General features: G+C 48.1%; 1 protein-coding gene and 1 long non-coding RNA gene across 5 annotated transcripts; one reads left to right on the top strand and one right to left on the bottom strand.

The window, feature by feature from the left end:
• Nucleotides 1-550: 550 nt before the first annotated feature.
• Nucleotides 551-12626, bottom strand: COG1 (component of oligomeric golgi complex 1). Of its 4 annotated transcripts, XM_053567996.1 has the most exons (15): nt 12235-12556; nt 10374-10618; nt 10042-10223; nt 9744-9914; nt 7713-7869; nt 7006-7216; nt 5887-6678; nt 5281-5427; nt 4389-4550; nt 3101-3228; nt 2493-2601; nt 1982-2091; nt 1828-1906; nt 1328-1365; nt 551-735 (listed from the first exon to the last, which is right to left on the bottom strand). In XM_053567996.1, the coding sequence occupies exons 1-14, from the start codon at nt 12547-12549 to the stop codon at nt 1348-1350; spliced, it is 2826 nt and encodes a 941-aa protein (XP_053423971.1). In that variant the 5' UTR covers nt 12550-12556; the 3' UTR covers nt 551-735; nt 1328-1347. The 4 variants fall into 4 exon arrangements, 3 of the variants coding, with proteins under 3 accessions (XP_053423971.1, XP_053423969.1, XP_053423970.1); XM_053567994.1 differs by lacking the exon at nt 1328-1365 and having other exon boundaries at nt 12235-12626; XM_053567995.1 differs by having other exon boundaries at nt 551-1365.
• LOC128569677 (uncharacterized) lies at nt 3222-5385 on the top strand. The gene is made up of 3 exons (XR_008375435.1): nt 3222-3853; nt 5080-5154; nt 5248-5385. It is a non-coding gene; the product is annotated as an uncharacterized LOC128569677 (long non-coding RNA).
• Nucleotides 12627-13993: the final 1367 nt, after the last annotated feature.

The following is a 13993-nucleotide window of genomic DNA, read 5'->3' as shown; positions in this document are numbered from 1 at the left end:
TTTTTTTTTCCCAAATATAGAAATCTTGACTCAGTCTTGCACTGAAATGTACTGCCATACTACCTCTCAGTAAGTAGATGTTCTATTACAAGGACTCTTTCTAACAGGATAACAGATCCAGTTTAGACTGTAAGAGAAGCACCCTCCCCGACAGTGGTCTCCACTCTGTTATATATTTGTATTTCCAGGGAGAATGTCTTTTAGACTTGTATATGCATAACTTCTGTCTCAATATTCCTCCAGAGTCTGCGCCTAAGACTATAGTAGGAAATGCTGCACAGTTCTGAAAGTGAAGGAGTACGTGATGACTTTTCATCTTAACTCAACAGCTTACCTGATGTCTTTGGCAATTCCACCTGTAGCCTCAATAGTGAAGGTGAATGCTGATAAAGTGTAAGCTGCCTGATGTCTAAAGCAACAACTATTGTTAAACTGTTGGACAAGGATTAACTTTATGCTTAAAGTAACCCCTGATATGAAGCAGGGGCCACATTCCATCATTGGAACTGGATAGATTGGTGTGGCTTTAAAAGAAATGAGCAGAGGCACCTTTAGAAGAAATAATAGTATTTATTTAGAGTTGGATGTGTTCCTGTGTTACTTAGTCATACTAGAGAGCCAGCTCAGTTTGAATAATGAAGGTGCAGACGTGTCATCTTCCTCACTGACAAGCTGTCTGAACAAGGAGCCAGGAAGCATCGGGTCACCTGCTGTGGAGAGTGCCGGGGGGACAACCTGCCATTGGAAGTAGAGGAAAGTGCCTTAGAGTCTACCCGAGCCCTCCTGCCTGCTCACCCACACCATGCCACACCACTCAGGCCACACAGCACACAAGCAGGTCTGAGCAACACGGACAGCCCCAGTCAGATGACTTTGCTGTTTCTCCAGATTGGAAGAGGACACAGGGAACAGCATGAGATTTTATTATGGGACAGCACTAAAATTTGAAAATGTCCTAGGAGAAGGTAAACATATGCATATGTACCTCCTTTCCATGTTCTGTTCCTCTAATTAGGACAGAATCAGAGGGCCAGTCACTGGGAATGGAACACTGTTCTGGGGAAGTTACAGCACAGGCCCATGCTTAGGGAGTGAGTGGTTTTTGCCAGTTTGTTTGGTTTGGTTTGGTTTGGTTATACTACGATCTCCCAAATTTTAAAACAAGATAGTTGATGAGGACTGTGGATCTTGATGGGTTTGGTATCAGGGAACATGGAAAGGATACGCCACTCATCTTTTGTCTAACAGTAAGCAAACAACAGCTAAGTGTGTAAGAAAACAGATTGTTGCAACTCTCAAACGTGTACACAACACAACTCAGAAATACCCAGGAGGACTCCTGCGGGCTTAATGGATGGCATCCGACTGAAACAAAATGTATATTAACAAGAAAACATAAAACTTGGGGAAGCGAATTTTCTTTCCGAGCCACCCAACTAAGAGATGAGGTGAAACCATCACCAGAACAAAACAAATTTTTTCCAAATAAGTACAATCACAGTGCTAGGTTGGCAGTTAACTCTTCCACTCTACTAAACACGAGAGATAATCTCCACTGTGTCCTGTATATTTTCTACAGCCTGGGCAGCCTGAAAAGCATTTCTATTCTGAAGCTACTCAGTAGTGTCCATGGGCTACTTCTAAAACTTCTATTAGCTCAAGTGAGTAAAACCTTGTACTTCTTTATTGCGCCGCCATTAAAAAGCAGCATTAGTGCATTTTGTCATTTGGTTCTTTATCAGTTACTTCAAAGGGAACTGATTGGGTGGCTGGGCAGGAGATGGGGACAGGATCAAGAAGGGTGAACCTCCTGCTGTTGGCACTAACCTGGGCTTTTGTTTCAGCACTTCTGCTGGTTGATTTCACCCTTCGAGTGCTTGTCATGCTCAATGGGAGAAGTCCAAACCTTAAGACAAGGGGAAAGAATTTCAGTACCGCAAATAGGCAGCTTCAGGCCCTGTGAAAGCCTAGAGTCATTTACCTGATCTGACTTGAGGCCAGTGGCAGTATGTTATGGGGTTCTTGGGAGTTGAATGTACTGCTCCGAGGGCTGAACTGATTCTCTGTACCGGTGACCAGTCCAAACAGCACCTCACAGACAGGAAATGGCAGAGTCATTTGTCTGTTAGATAATCAATCACTATTTCTAACCATTGTTTGGGGGAATGTTCTTTTGAGTGTAGTGATGCTTCAAAATTACTTCTCAATGCCCCACAGGTCAGCATCTCATAGACATACAGTTCTTTTATTCTTTCTGAAGCCTAGATAAAACTTTAATAATCCTTATTGACAACTAATGGGATCAGACCATGTTTGCCTCAGCATGTGAGACTGTATCTAATCCTCTTTCAGCCCATACAACAACACAGAGCTATTTGTGTCTTACCCTCCCAATGCTGCATCCTGGAGTGTTAAGTGCTGGAGCAGGCTAATTGTGCAATTTGAGCCTGTGGCACCTGACTCACGCTGAGCAAGCTTTAGACCTGACTCACAGAAGTTCGCTGCACCAGGCGATTAAGGTTGCTGTTGAGGTGTGGCATGAAAACGTCCAGGTCAAATGGATCAATGAGTGCTTCCAGGTGGTCAGTAACTTTCTCGATTCTGAGAAAAGGATTAGAATCATTATTCTCCATACTTTTTTAGGATTAGATTCACAATCTTGCAGTATTTTAATGCCACAGAAATCCTGGAATTGGATTTTATTCTACTTAGCTGCTGACTTAGTACATTGTCACTGATCATCATGCTTCAGTAATCCTCAGAGTTGCAATCTGATGGGGTGCCTAAGTGAATGAAGTCCACTCCTTCCTCACGTTTTGTTTTTAGGGAGGGCACTAAGGGCTCAAATGATCCTTGACAGCTGCTAGGCTGACTCTGAAGAGAGGAGGAGGGTCTACCTATAGCAGTTGACCATGGAGTTTAAGCAGCAGGTGGCCATTATTTACCTCCATGGTAATATATGAACACTTAACTATTTAAAACAAACACAGTGAACCTGTAATTAAGAGGCTGATGCTTCTCTTTTGTGGCTTCCCAGCAAGGGGCCCTCTGTATGTGGAAGAGCCTGTCTTGTGACAGCTCAGTGGAGGGGATACTACACCTGGAGTCCGGCTTGCTTCGGCTGCTCTTGCCCTCTTCAGCCTTGGCTGTCAGAACAATGTTGAGATAACGCAGATCGTAAAGCAGCTGCAGCGCCCGGTTCTGGGTTACTGGAAATGCACCTTCCTTCTGCAGATGAATTCCCAGTCCCCGCCACGAAGAGAGATGACTTTTTACACAAGAATATAAACAGCTTCATGTTTTGATTTGAGTTACAGCTTGGTTAAGTCTCATAACAACAAACAGGTTATGTTAGACACTTGGTCTTTTCTGTAGATTGGGTCTCCCTCTATCACCCAGACAGAAGTGCAGTGGTGTGATCATAGCTCACTGCAACCTTAAACTCCTGGGCTTAGCCTCTCCATTAGAGCGGCCCAGCACCACACCCAGCTAATTTTTTTATTTTCTATAGGGACAGGGGCTCTCTATGTTGCCCAGGCTCATCTTGAAGTCCTGGCCTCAAGTGATCTTCCTTTCTCGACCTCCCAAAGTGCAGGCATTACTGGGGTAAGCCACTGCAACCAGCCTAACACTTGGTCTTAAACAAAACTAAACCTAACAGCCGGGACGGGACTCAGCCCTTGAAAAAAGAGCTCAGGTGCGGGGAAAAAAATCTACCTGCATGAAGGAGAGGAACTTGGAGGATGCTCATGAGGGGAGACCTCTTTAGAGTGTTATTAACGAAACGGGAACATACCAGGGCAGGATGCTTCACAAGAGAGGGAGTGGCGGGCTGGGAGACGGCACCGCCTACGTGAGCACTCTGCACCACAGGGTGTGCTTTGTGCCCATCTTAACCTCCTCACAATCAGCCCTGAGGTGGGAGGCAGGGAGGGGGTTCCACTTTACAGGTGAGGAAACCAGCTGAGCAGCTGATGTGATCGTATTTGATCCTGAGGAAACGGAGAGGTTAGTGATTTGCCCACAGCCCACAGTGTGCAATGGCAGCAATGGGCCTGGGAGCTAGGCCTGTGTGACCCTGAAGCTCTCATCCTTCCCACTGGTACCAAACGTGTCCTTCCTAAAGACCTGTTTGACCTCTGAGAATGGGTGTTGTCAAGCATGCAGCCATTCCTAGTAAGACAGGAATAGTCTTACTATTACTAATACTTACTATTAGTATTACTAGTAATACTAGCCATTTCTAGTAAGACAGCATTTTTATAGGACCTGATGTCTGGGCTGAGTGATCCTTAACAGTTTGAATCCTTGATGTGAACTGCCCAGAGCCAAGAAAAAGCTAAGGTTTTTATTTGTCTGTTTTTAATGAGAAACATTCAAACACCTACCTTAATCTGTTTTTCTTCTGATAGTTTCTCATAGGCAGCTACTACTTGAACCATACAGCTTTTCAGCATCTCCTGCAGAGTCACCTTTGGCAAGGCATGGCCTCCAATCCGATTAATTTCCTGGCATAAACTAAACAGGAAGGACTGTACGTACCAGGATGGCTAAAAAAGCAAAGGGAAGTCTTGTTGCCAACGTGGACCCATTAAATACCAAGCAGTAAAAGTGGATCCATTTACCCTTACAAGACCTTGACCTCTCCAATTAAGCCTTCTTTCTGGCAAACCATTTAACAGATACAAAGCACCCCCCAACCTTTTTTTTTTTTTTTTGCAGATTTTGGCCGGGGCCGGGTTTGAACCCACCACGTCCCGTATATGGGGCCAGCACCCTACTCCTTTGAGCCACAGGCGCTGCCCTCAACAAAGCCCCTTGTTAAGTGCAATTTGCTGTCATCCCCTTTTGGTCTGACATTGACCTGGCAGGTGGCACTGTGTTTTATGCTGCTGTTTTCGCTTTAGAATATGTGGTTCTAATTAACATAGAGCCCATGCTATAAAGGGAAAGTAACATTAACTGACTTTCTCTCAGTCTGCTGTTTACTTGGTCCTATGTCCACTATGCCCCTACAGAAGAAAGTTCTAAGTATGACTTTCTTTTTTTTTTTTTGTTTTTGTTTTTGTTTTTGGCCAGGGCTAGGTTTGAACCCGCCACCTCCGGCATATGGGACCGGTGCCCCACTCCTTGAGCCACAGGCACCACCCCTAAGTATGACTTTCATCTATTCCTTAGAAGTTGTATGTTGAATGATTTTTCTAAAATCTTTTTCTTTTCCACAGAACAGTTTTTTCTCTTTTTCAGCCCACGGTCCCTACAACAGTGGGATGTGCTCACCTGTATAGGGAGTCGGATCTTGGATGTGATGCTGCTACCAGACTCCGTTTCCTCCTGAATCTCCAGTTCATCCCAGCTGGTGGCTGTGGCCAGGACTGAGCCAGCATCATCTAAAAGTAATGACTGGGTGAATCCATGAATCAAAACCTGGTAATAAAAGGTACACATTTTCCATGTAACTCAATCAGATCCTTTGTAGAGTATGTCTAAAACTATTGGTGTAGTAACCTCAAGAACAGCTAGCTCAAGCTGCTTCGATCAGGTGTGAAGCAGTGGGTTGCAAACATCACTCTTCTTTTGGCTAATTATCAGTATCAGCAATGGGAATTTTGTTGCTAAGTACCTATAAATGTCAAGTGCCATTCTTATGGTATTTAGTCTGCAGAGTGAGAAATGCAGCCCCTGTCTTGGCAAAAAAATCTTTCATTCTCATCTGATGGAAGAAAAAAAGGAAGGTTTTCTGTCTCCAAAATCTAGGCTAAAAATAAGTGTTAAAGTTTTTACCTTTGAACTCTGTGGCAGAGACAAAGTGTATGGAATAAGAACTGTTATTTCCTTGTCACTGAACAACCGAGATAAACAGGCCTAAGAAATTATGCCACTCACTCGGACGACCGCTGAGCTCCAGACCCGGTAGCCCACCACGCTCTGCCGCAGCAGCGCTTCTGTAACCTCCTGCCACTTGGCCTGTGTGGGAAGGATCTCCTGAGTCTTGCCCTTTCCCTGTTTTCTCAGTGCTCTGGAATCCCTTGGTGGTTTCTCGGCGCTCCCTGATTTTCCCAATATACACTGCTTCAGGTGGGGGCACAGTTCTCCCAAGGACTGGCAGAGTCTGGCCATGAAGAGGACCGCGTGCAGCTTGACACTGTCCAGGACGTCCTGTTGCCCTTGCACAGCGTCCTCAATGCTCTGCAGCTCCGCCTGGATGCACTCCACAATGTGCTGGATGCAGGCCACCGAGTGCATCCGCAGCATGTCCTCCACCATCCCTGCATCTGCGAATCTGTCAAAGGCAGAACTCTTGCCCTGTGTGGGGGAAATGTCCTTGGGCAGTGACGAATCATCAGAGGGAAGGTAAGCCAGGAGGTCATCCAGGTGCACCTTCAGTTTTGAGTCCAGGGCTGAACAGAAGTTCTGGACACAAGGGCTGACAGCTTGAGCTTTCATGGAGAGGCCACTATTGGCCACCTGACTCCGGTTTGCCACGCTGACCCAGGCAGCATCGGAAGGCAGGTCACTAGGACTCTCGGACCAGAGGAAGAGAGACAAGTTCTGCTCAAAGTGGATGTGCTTGTTTGGAGTGGAGCTGCTGGTGCTGCTTTCAAGTTCCTGCAGAGCTGACACCAGGAGCTCTTTGGAGTTCTTGGAGATGGACTCAAAGCCTTCTTTCATCAGGGTCTAAAAGAGAGTAAGATAAGAGTTCTAATCACAGTCCCTTTAAGGATATCTAAAGGGCACCAAATGGCAATTAATCCGAACATTCTAAATGATCTCTGCCACACTGAGAAAGATGATGTGGAATTGGCAAAGGACAAAGAAGCCATCACTAATGGACATGGGCATGGTCCTGACCGACTGATAGGCCTGGTGTCTTTTTCAGATCTAGACTCTGGATCTGTTAGTAAGCAGATCCGTCTAGAGCTGAAAAAGAGCGTCCCAAAACAGTACAAATACTACCCTAGGTCTGGCTCTGAAGCAGGAGGATCTTGGGATTTTCCACCTCACCTGTAATTGGTCAAGGAACAGTTGCTGCATCATACCCTCCCAGAACAAAAGTGGCTTCTCCAGAAGGCGCCGACAAATCACATCCCAATTATGATTAGTGGACTCGTTGGTAAGTAACTCCCATATGGCATCTCGGATCCCGGCGAGACCTTTCATGCTCTTCACGTACATAAGCAGATTGGTGATCCCATTTTTAATGTCTTCATTACACCTGCAACAAAATCATCTCCCTTTTCAGATCTTTTACAGCAGCAGGATTCCATCTGAAAACCTCTTACCTGAGTCCCAGTATTTAAATATGTATGCCTATCTCAGAATGTTGACAGATCTCTATCAACACAGAGTGTTTCTGGCTGGGTTGGGATGTGCCATCTGTCATCTTACCTGGCCCACCCTTCCTTCCCTGAGGATATAAGGAAGTCTAGAGCCCCAAGGAATGGCTTCAAAAACCAATGCATTAAATAAAACCATAGGAATTGAGAAACTTTTACATAAAGATAATTAAAAACCTTCCACATCATCTTTTGATGGGTCTCCCACAGTGGGTGCTGAGTAGCCACACAGGCGATGACAGGCTTTGGAGAGAGTGGCCCGTCACCTGGGAGCTCAGGCTTCCTGCTCATGCTTCCCTGATGCTCACATGGCCCCGTGCAAGGCTGCACAGGCGGTTACTGCTAGCCTTAGGGCGGCTCTTTCTGGCTACTTACATGTGGATCCATTTCTGCAGCATGTCTCTCAGGTACTCCTGGCTGATAGGATGTGCGAGTGTCCGCAGTACCGGCTGGAACCCAACGACGGAGGCCGGCAGGTATTTGAACCAGCTGCAGAGTTTCATCTCCCCCTGCAGGACACCAATGCCCTTTCCTAAAGAGAAGGCCAAGTGAGAAGTAGTCTAGGCCACCCTTTGAAGAGCACATCAAAACACAAACCTAGAAGGAATTTCTGAAAATTGTCTAGCTCTTCTTTAGGAAGGTCAAACTGGACTCCTGGAATAGTGGGGAAAAGGAAATACAGACCTGTCCCCCCAGCAGGGAGCAGGGAAGCTTCCCCATGACTTTGGTCATCCTACTGGTTGAAAAAAATGGTAAAAAGGTCAAAAGGAAAAAATGGGGGTCAGAAGAGTAGAAAAAAGAAGTGAGTTCTGTGCAGTCCCAGGGATTTTAAAGTAGAACTTATGCTGTCAAAAGTAAAAGTTAATTGCTTCTTCATCCTCACCATCCTCCCGCCTTCCTTGAAGATCTAAGGAAGGACTGATGACCACTTATCCTGATTAGTGAGTTGTTTGGAGCTTTTGGAGTTGAACCGTCAAGAAGGGCATGGGCCTGTGCTCTGCAGCTAGAGGCAGCGTGCTTGGCACCACGAGGCAGCCTCTGGAATTTGAGACACAGGCCCTTCCCAGGCACTGCTGCCCTGTTGTCCAGTGCCATGACAAACTACCCAGCACTCACCGTTCCCCAGAGGGATAAAGCATTAAATGGAAGCACCTAGAGAGAAACCAAAGCATAAGGAGGTGGTATGCTAGTTGGAAGATAAAGTCAGCCAAGCAGAGGCTTCATAGTACACATCTCTTGCTTTCTCTGGAAAAGATCACTTGGCTATTCCCATACTCCACGTTTCCTTTCCATCTTTGGCTGTATCTCTTTAGTCAATTTTGCTGATGCCCCCATCTGACCCTGGATTTCTGAAGTTCTATAAGGTACAGTCTCTGCATCGTCTTTCCTTACTGATGTCACCCATTCCCACGGCTTCAAATAACAGGCCCGTGCAGATGTGCCATGGGGTAGGTAAGTCCTTAACCAGACCTCCTGCTGCTCCATCAGGGTCCATAGGCACCTGCTCACACTATAGCCCCACTCCAAGGTCTCAGGCATCTTCAATACAACAAGTTCAAAGTGAGCCCATCATTGGCACCTTCAAACCACCCCTTTTCTAGTTAACTTGGGAAACCTCCCTTCTATAGCCAATATAACACCAACCCTCTCCTACACAGATGTCCAAGCTGTCCACTGACCTCCATCTCCCCTGCTCCCACCTAACTCAAGTCCCCTGGATCTGACACTTGGATCACGGTGCCAGCCTCCTAGGTGAGCTTTCAGCATCCACTCTATCCCCATGGAGATCCACTGCTACATAAAGGCCAAATGCATTTATTTCATTCTAGCTGGGATAAATGCTACCAAGTAAAAGCACAGGATGCATGGGAACATACCACAGAGGGGCCACACCAATCTGCTGTTCTTTGGATAAAGTCTAAACTCCCTGGCCTACAAGGCTGGGCCCTGGCCACACCCTGGCCACTCCCACCTCACCCAGTACCCCTCAGCCACCCTCCTTGCCTCAGGACCCGGGCTTATCCTCTTCCCTTTACCTAGAACCCTCTTCTTTGTCTTCCTCACCTGACTGATTTCTACTCAGCCTTCTGTTTTCAGTTGAAATATTAGTTCTCCATAGAAGCCTTCACTGACCTTGGTGAGTTCCCTCCATTCAATATTCCCAAGGCAACTTGAACTTTGCCTTTATAACAGTGACCCGTACTGACATTAAACAAGTTATCTGCACATTCATGAGTTCACTATCTGCCTCTACCACCAGACTGTGACCTCCAAGAAGGCAGGATCTGTTCTTGTCCAGCTCACTGCTTTTCCCCAGACCCTGGCACAACAGTTGGCACATGGCAGATGTTGAGTTAAGTAGCAACCGAATGAGGCATAAAAAATAAAGGTTGACTAAAATCTCACCGGTAGGATGCTGGCCTGTGACGGTCTCCAGAGTAGAAAAGAGCAAGCCACACGGCAGGGATGGATCAGGCAGCAGACCTTCTGGCATAGTGTAGAAAAGGGCATGAGCTTGGTTCAGCGTGGCAGCCAGCAATTCCACCAATGTGCAGATCTGATCCTTGATACCAGCACCTACAAGAAGAAACCATCCTCTGTTTCTCCTTTACAATTTCCTTTCATAAGGACAGGATGCTCTGAAGGCTTCAGTCTCCCTCAGCTCACCCTTCTCTAACCCATGTTGGAGAGAAGCCACACCCACCATGGTGCGGCTGATTGAGAAGTTTCTGAATAGTTGCCTTTCTGGCCAACAGGAAGTCTGTGAGGGCTTGGCGAGGAGAACTCTCTTCTAAGAGTATTATAGAACACAGAGCCTCGGCTACAGCTTGGTCAGACACCGCCTGGCATTTAAGCAACATCTTGCTCTCGTGTAGAATAGCTGATCTAGAAAAATGATGACAAGAGGCAATAGGGAATTTTTAACATCTGGGGTAAAAAGCCTTGTACATCAGGAAAGAAGACAGACTCCATAAAACAGCAGTGGTGAAGCTCAACCATCACATCACCAGAGATCTTTCTGAAGGATCCACTTACCGGAAGTGGCTGGCTGCTGCCACCTGCCGGATAAGTATAGGGAACCGTGAGAGCACAGGGCTATACCGAGAACCAGAAGAATCCAGCTGGAGCAGGCTGTGAAGGTGGCAGCAGAGCAGGTACAGCTGTGTGGCATGGAGATACTGCGAGGCTTCCATAGAGCTCCACATCTTCTCGGGAATTTCTAACAGCAGTTTGATCTGGGCAGCCATGCTGTAGAAGTTCTCCTGGGATGGCTGCTGTGGCTGCAGATAAGGGCACAGAACTCAGTCAGAAGAGCAAACAAAAGCAAGGTGAGTTTTCTTCAGGCTTGGGGAGAAATTTGGGGGTTATTTTAGGACACCAAGCTTTCCTTAAGTTGGACTCAATGACCCTTAGCAAGGCATCAAAGTCCAGTGTGATACAGTGGCTGAGTGTTGTAAGGGCCCACAGTTTTTCCCACACATGGGTGAACCTCGTCCCATGAAGAGGCACACTTTCATCTCACCATCTGGCTACCAGGGATCCTCCTGATGTCTCCCAGGCAGGGAGCTCTGCAGACTACCACCTGTGTGAGCTTTCTCCTTCCTTTTGATGGTTCAGCCTTTTTCTCCTGTTTCTTTGAGGGCACCATGGCTTTTCTTGCTGACTGCTCTCCTTCACCAACCCTGTATCAAATCTTCATCTGGTCCAGTGTGCAGGCCTCTACTCGTCTCAGCCTATCCTCTTAGGATTCGCTCCCTTCAAACGTCCCCTCGGAAAGGGTTTAGGGACTTATAAAAGGGCTGGAGGGAACTAGCTCAGGTTATTTTATGCCTTTCTATCTTCTACCACACCATGAGGACACATCAAGAAGGCCCCCAGCAGACATCAAATGCCAGCACCTTGACCTTGGACTTCCCAGACCACAGAACTGTGTGAAAATAAATTTCTGTTCCTTATAAGTTATCCAATCTCAGGCACTTTGTTACAGTAGCACAAATGGACTGTAACACCCATATTCCAAATCTCATCTATGAGTCCCCTCCTTACTAAGAAGAACCTAAAGCAGGGGTGTCTAATTCACCACCCATAGCTGCACGTGCCCAGGATTGCTATGATTGCAGCCCTGTTTACTTTCTTCAGCCTCCATTCCCTTAGTTCATCCTTGGGTCACCATTCTTTGAGAACACAAGATGATGCCCCAATATTAGGATATGTTTACTGGCACATCCTTCCACATCGAGTCTAATCAATAGCATTTGGAGAAAAGAACACAGGAGAACCAGAATTAGGAGAGACTTTGTTCACCTATTAAAAGGTAAGGGCTGTCTGACGGCCGGTACTACCCTCCCACAACTCCCAAAGGATGGCGGGGCTATTTGGGATTGTGGACGTTATTCTTGGGGTGGATGGAGGTAAGGCTGTGATGAGGGATAAATGACTTGGGAGTAGGGGCAGGGTCGACGTAAAGGAGAAATCTAAGAAAAACAATGTCAGGAAATGTTACACAGGGGAGAACTGAACCGTCTACACAGAGACCCCTGGCGTTTTCTGCTAAAATTGAAAGGAGCCCAGGGAAACCAGAGAGCGGTGAGAGTGAGTGTCAGGGCAGAGAAGCCGGGAAGGCTCCTGAACAAACAACTGAATGACTTCTCCAGGACGGTTCCTCCCCGCCGGCACTGTCCTCTGATGGGGGTGGTCCCAGAGGGAGAAGCCGGCTCCTCCAGGGAAGGTGAGGGTTCGCGGGGGTCGGAAAGTTGGCGGGCGGGGGCCTGCGGCTGACCTGAGGGGGCCGGGACTGACCTGGGAGTCCCTCGGGGGGCGGGGTGCGGACCGGCCCCAGGACTGAGCCGCGAGGTCTCAGGATTGGGGGCGGGAGGATCGACTTACGGGGACTGACCTGCAGGTCCTGCTCTGGCTGGGGCGCGGCCCAGCCGGCCTGGCGGAGGCGGGCGCAGTACTGGTCGGTGGCCTTCACGGCGTCCACGAGCCCCTCCGCGCAGCAGCGCATCTGCCCGATGGTGTCGGCCGCCTCGATCAGGTCACGGTACCGCTCGCCCACCATCTGCCGCAGCTCCTCCTTCTTGTGCTCGATCTCGGCCCGAACCTGGCGCTCCAGCCCGCGGATCTCCTCCGCTCCATGCGTCTGGAAAAGCGCCGCGGGGTCGCGCAGATCTAGCCGCTTCAGCGCAGGGGAGGTAGCCGTGGCAGCCATGGTGCTCCAGTCAGCGGTCCGCCGGCCACTTCCGCCCTCTGGCCCCGCCCCGCCCCGCTGCCATCTTGGTTGGGGGCGGAAGCGCTTCCGCCCCGCCGGGGGCCGAGTGTGTTCCGAGCTTCCTCAGCGCCGCCAACTGTCTAGGCAGGCAGTGGGCAGCCGGGGCCTTACGCGGTGGGGGATCCGGGATGGTACGGTGAGATTGCCTGGCTGAGCGAACAGCTGTTGAGCCGGCCGCATCTCGCACGCGACCTGAAACCTCCCCAGGGCTAGTGGAGCCTTTCCTGGTCGAAGACTCCGCCGTCGAGCTTGCGGTGGGCTCTCAGCCCCCGCGGGCGGCTCGTGTGGCCACGGCCGGAACCCGCTGTCCCTTCCCGCAGCGGCCCGCGGAGGTGCAGCCAGGGGGACGTGTTGGCAGCTCATTTTCAATGGTCACTAACCGATGCAGTTTTAGAAATTTGAGTCCGTCTTTGTTCATTGAACAGGGTTACTTCTCTGCCCCTTAGAGGGGTACACGCGTGTTTGTTTGCTTCTGTTTTTCTTTACTTGTTGATTTGTTCTTTGGGGTTTTGCATTTTGTTTCACACCTACGTTTAGCTGTCACAGACGTTTTCTCTGATAGGGACTTAACATCTGTGGCCTGCAGGAGGCTGGGGCAGAGAAGCAAAGGCCATCATCGTGCCTGAGGAATGGGGTGTCCTGGGGTTGATCCAGTAATAATAAAATGTGGAGATTGCGAGCTGTTCCTTCTAAGTTAAGTTCAAGACCCTTTATTTAAAAAAAAAAGTTTATGGAAGGTTTTATACCCACACTAAGGTAGAAAAAAATGGTATGATGTGCGCACCAGCCAGGTTCCACCCTCTCCCACCTGCCACCTCTAGTATCAAAGACACCTACCATCCCAGACATCAGAGAAATTCAATCTGTAAATAAAGGATTCATTTGTAATATCCTAGCTTACCTCTCAATAGCCCCACAGTGTAGGGAATATCATTCCCACTTTACAGATGGGTAAGATGGGACTGAGAGAGACAAATGGTTTTACTCAGTACAATTTTCAAAGCCTGCCCACAAAATTATCTCATTTGATATGAACAGCAGCCCTTTAGTTCCTAGTCCACACATGACAAAAACCCAGAGAAGTTTATTTACCAGCCCAAATCACTTAGCTAATAAGTGACCCAAGCAAGAGTTTTGAATTCCTGGCTCTAGGGTTTTTCTACTGTTTCACATAATTTTCTGCAGGCTCAGGGCACTCCCTGATGGCAGGCCTGCGGTTTGCTGCTTCTGCAATCCCATTCTGCAGGGGACAATTATTGGTATTCTGCCGCTTTTCTATTTGGGGAATTCACATCTGCCTGGCAGGATCTTTTCCTTGGGATCACTTACAGCTACGGTGCGACTACTTTGAGTGGAGAGCTGGTGAAGAAGTGGGTGACAATGG

The sequence above is a fragment of the Nycticebus coucang genome, chromosome 18 (genome assembly GCF_027406575.1).
Source record: "Nycticebus coucang isolate mNycCou1 chromosome 18, mNycCou1.pri, whole genome shotgun sequence".
In the NCBI taxonomy this organism is placed as follows: Eukaryota; Metazoa; Chordata; class Mammalia; order Primates; family Lorisidae; genus Nycticebus; species Nycticebus coucang.
The sequence above is the reverse complement of the archived record's forward strand: the minus strand, read 5'-3'. Positions and strand labels throughout refer to the sequence as shown.

Coding starts and splice junctions, on each gene's coding strand:
- COG1 (XM_053567994.1), bottom strand. CDS start 12,549: ATGGCTGCCACGGCTACCTCCCCTGCGCTGAAGCGGCTAGATCTGCGC. Junction 7,870..9,743: donor CACAGGCCAGCATCCTACCG/GTGAGATTTTAG, acceptor CCTTCTCTTTAG/GAAAGGGCATTGGTGTCCTG. Junction 7,217..7,712: donor CTGCAGAAATGGATCCACAT/GTAAGTAGCCAG, acceptor ATTTTGTTGCAG/GTGTAATGAAGACATTAAAA.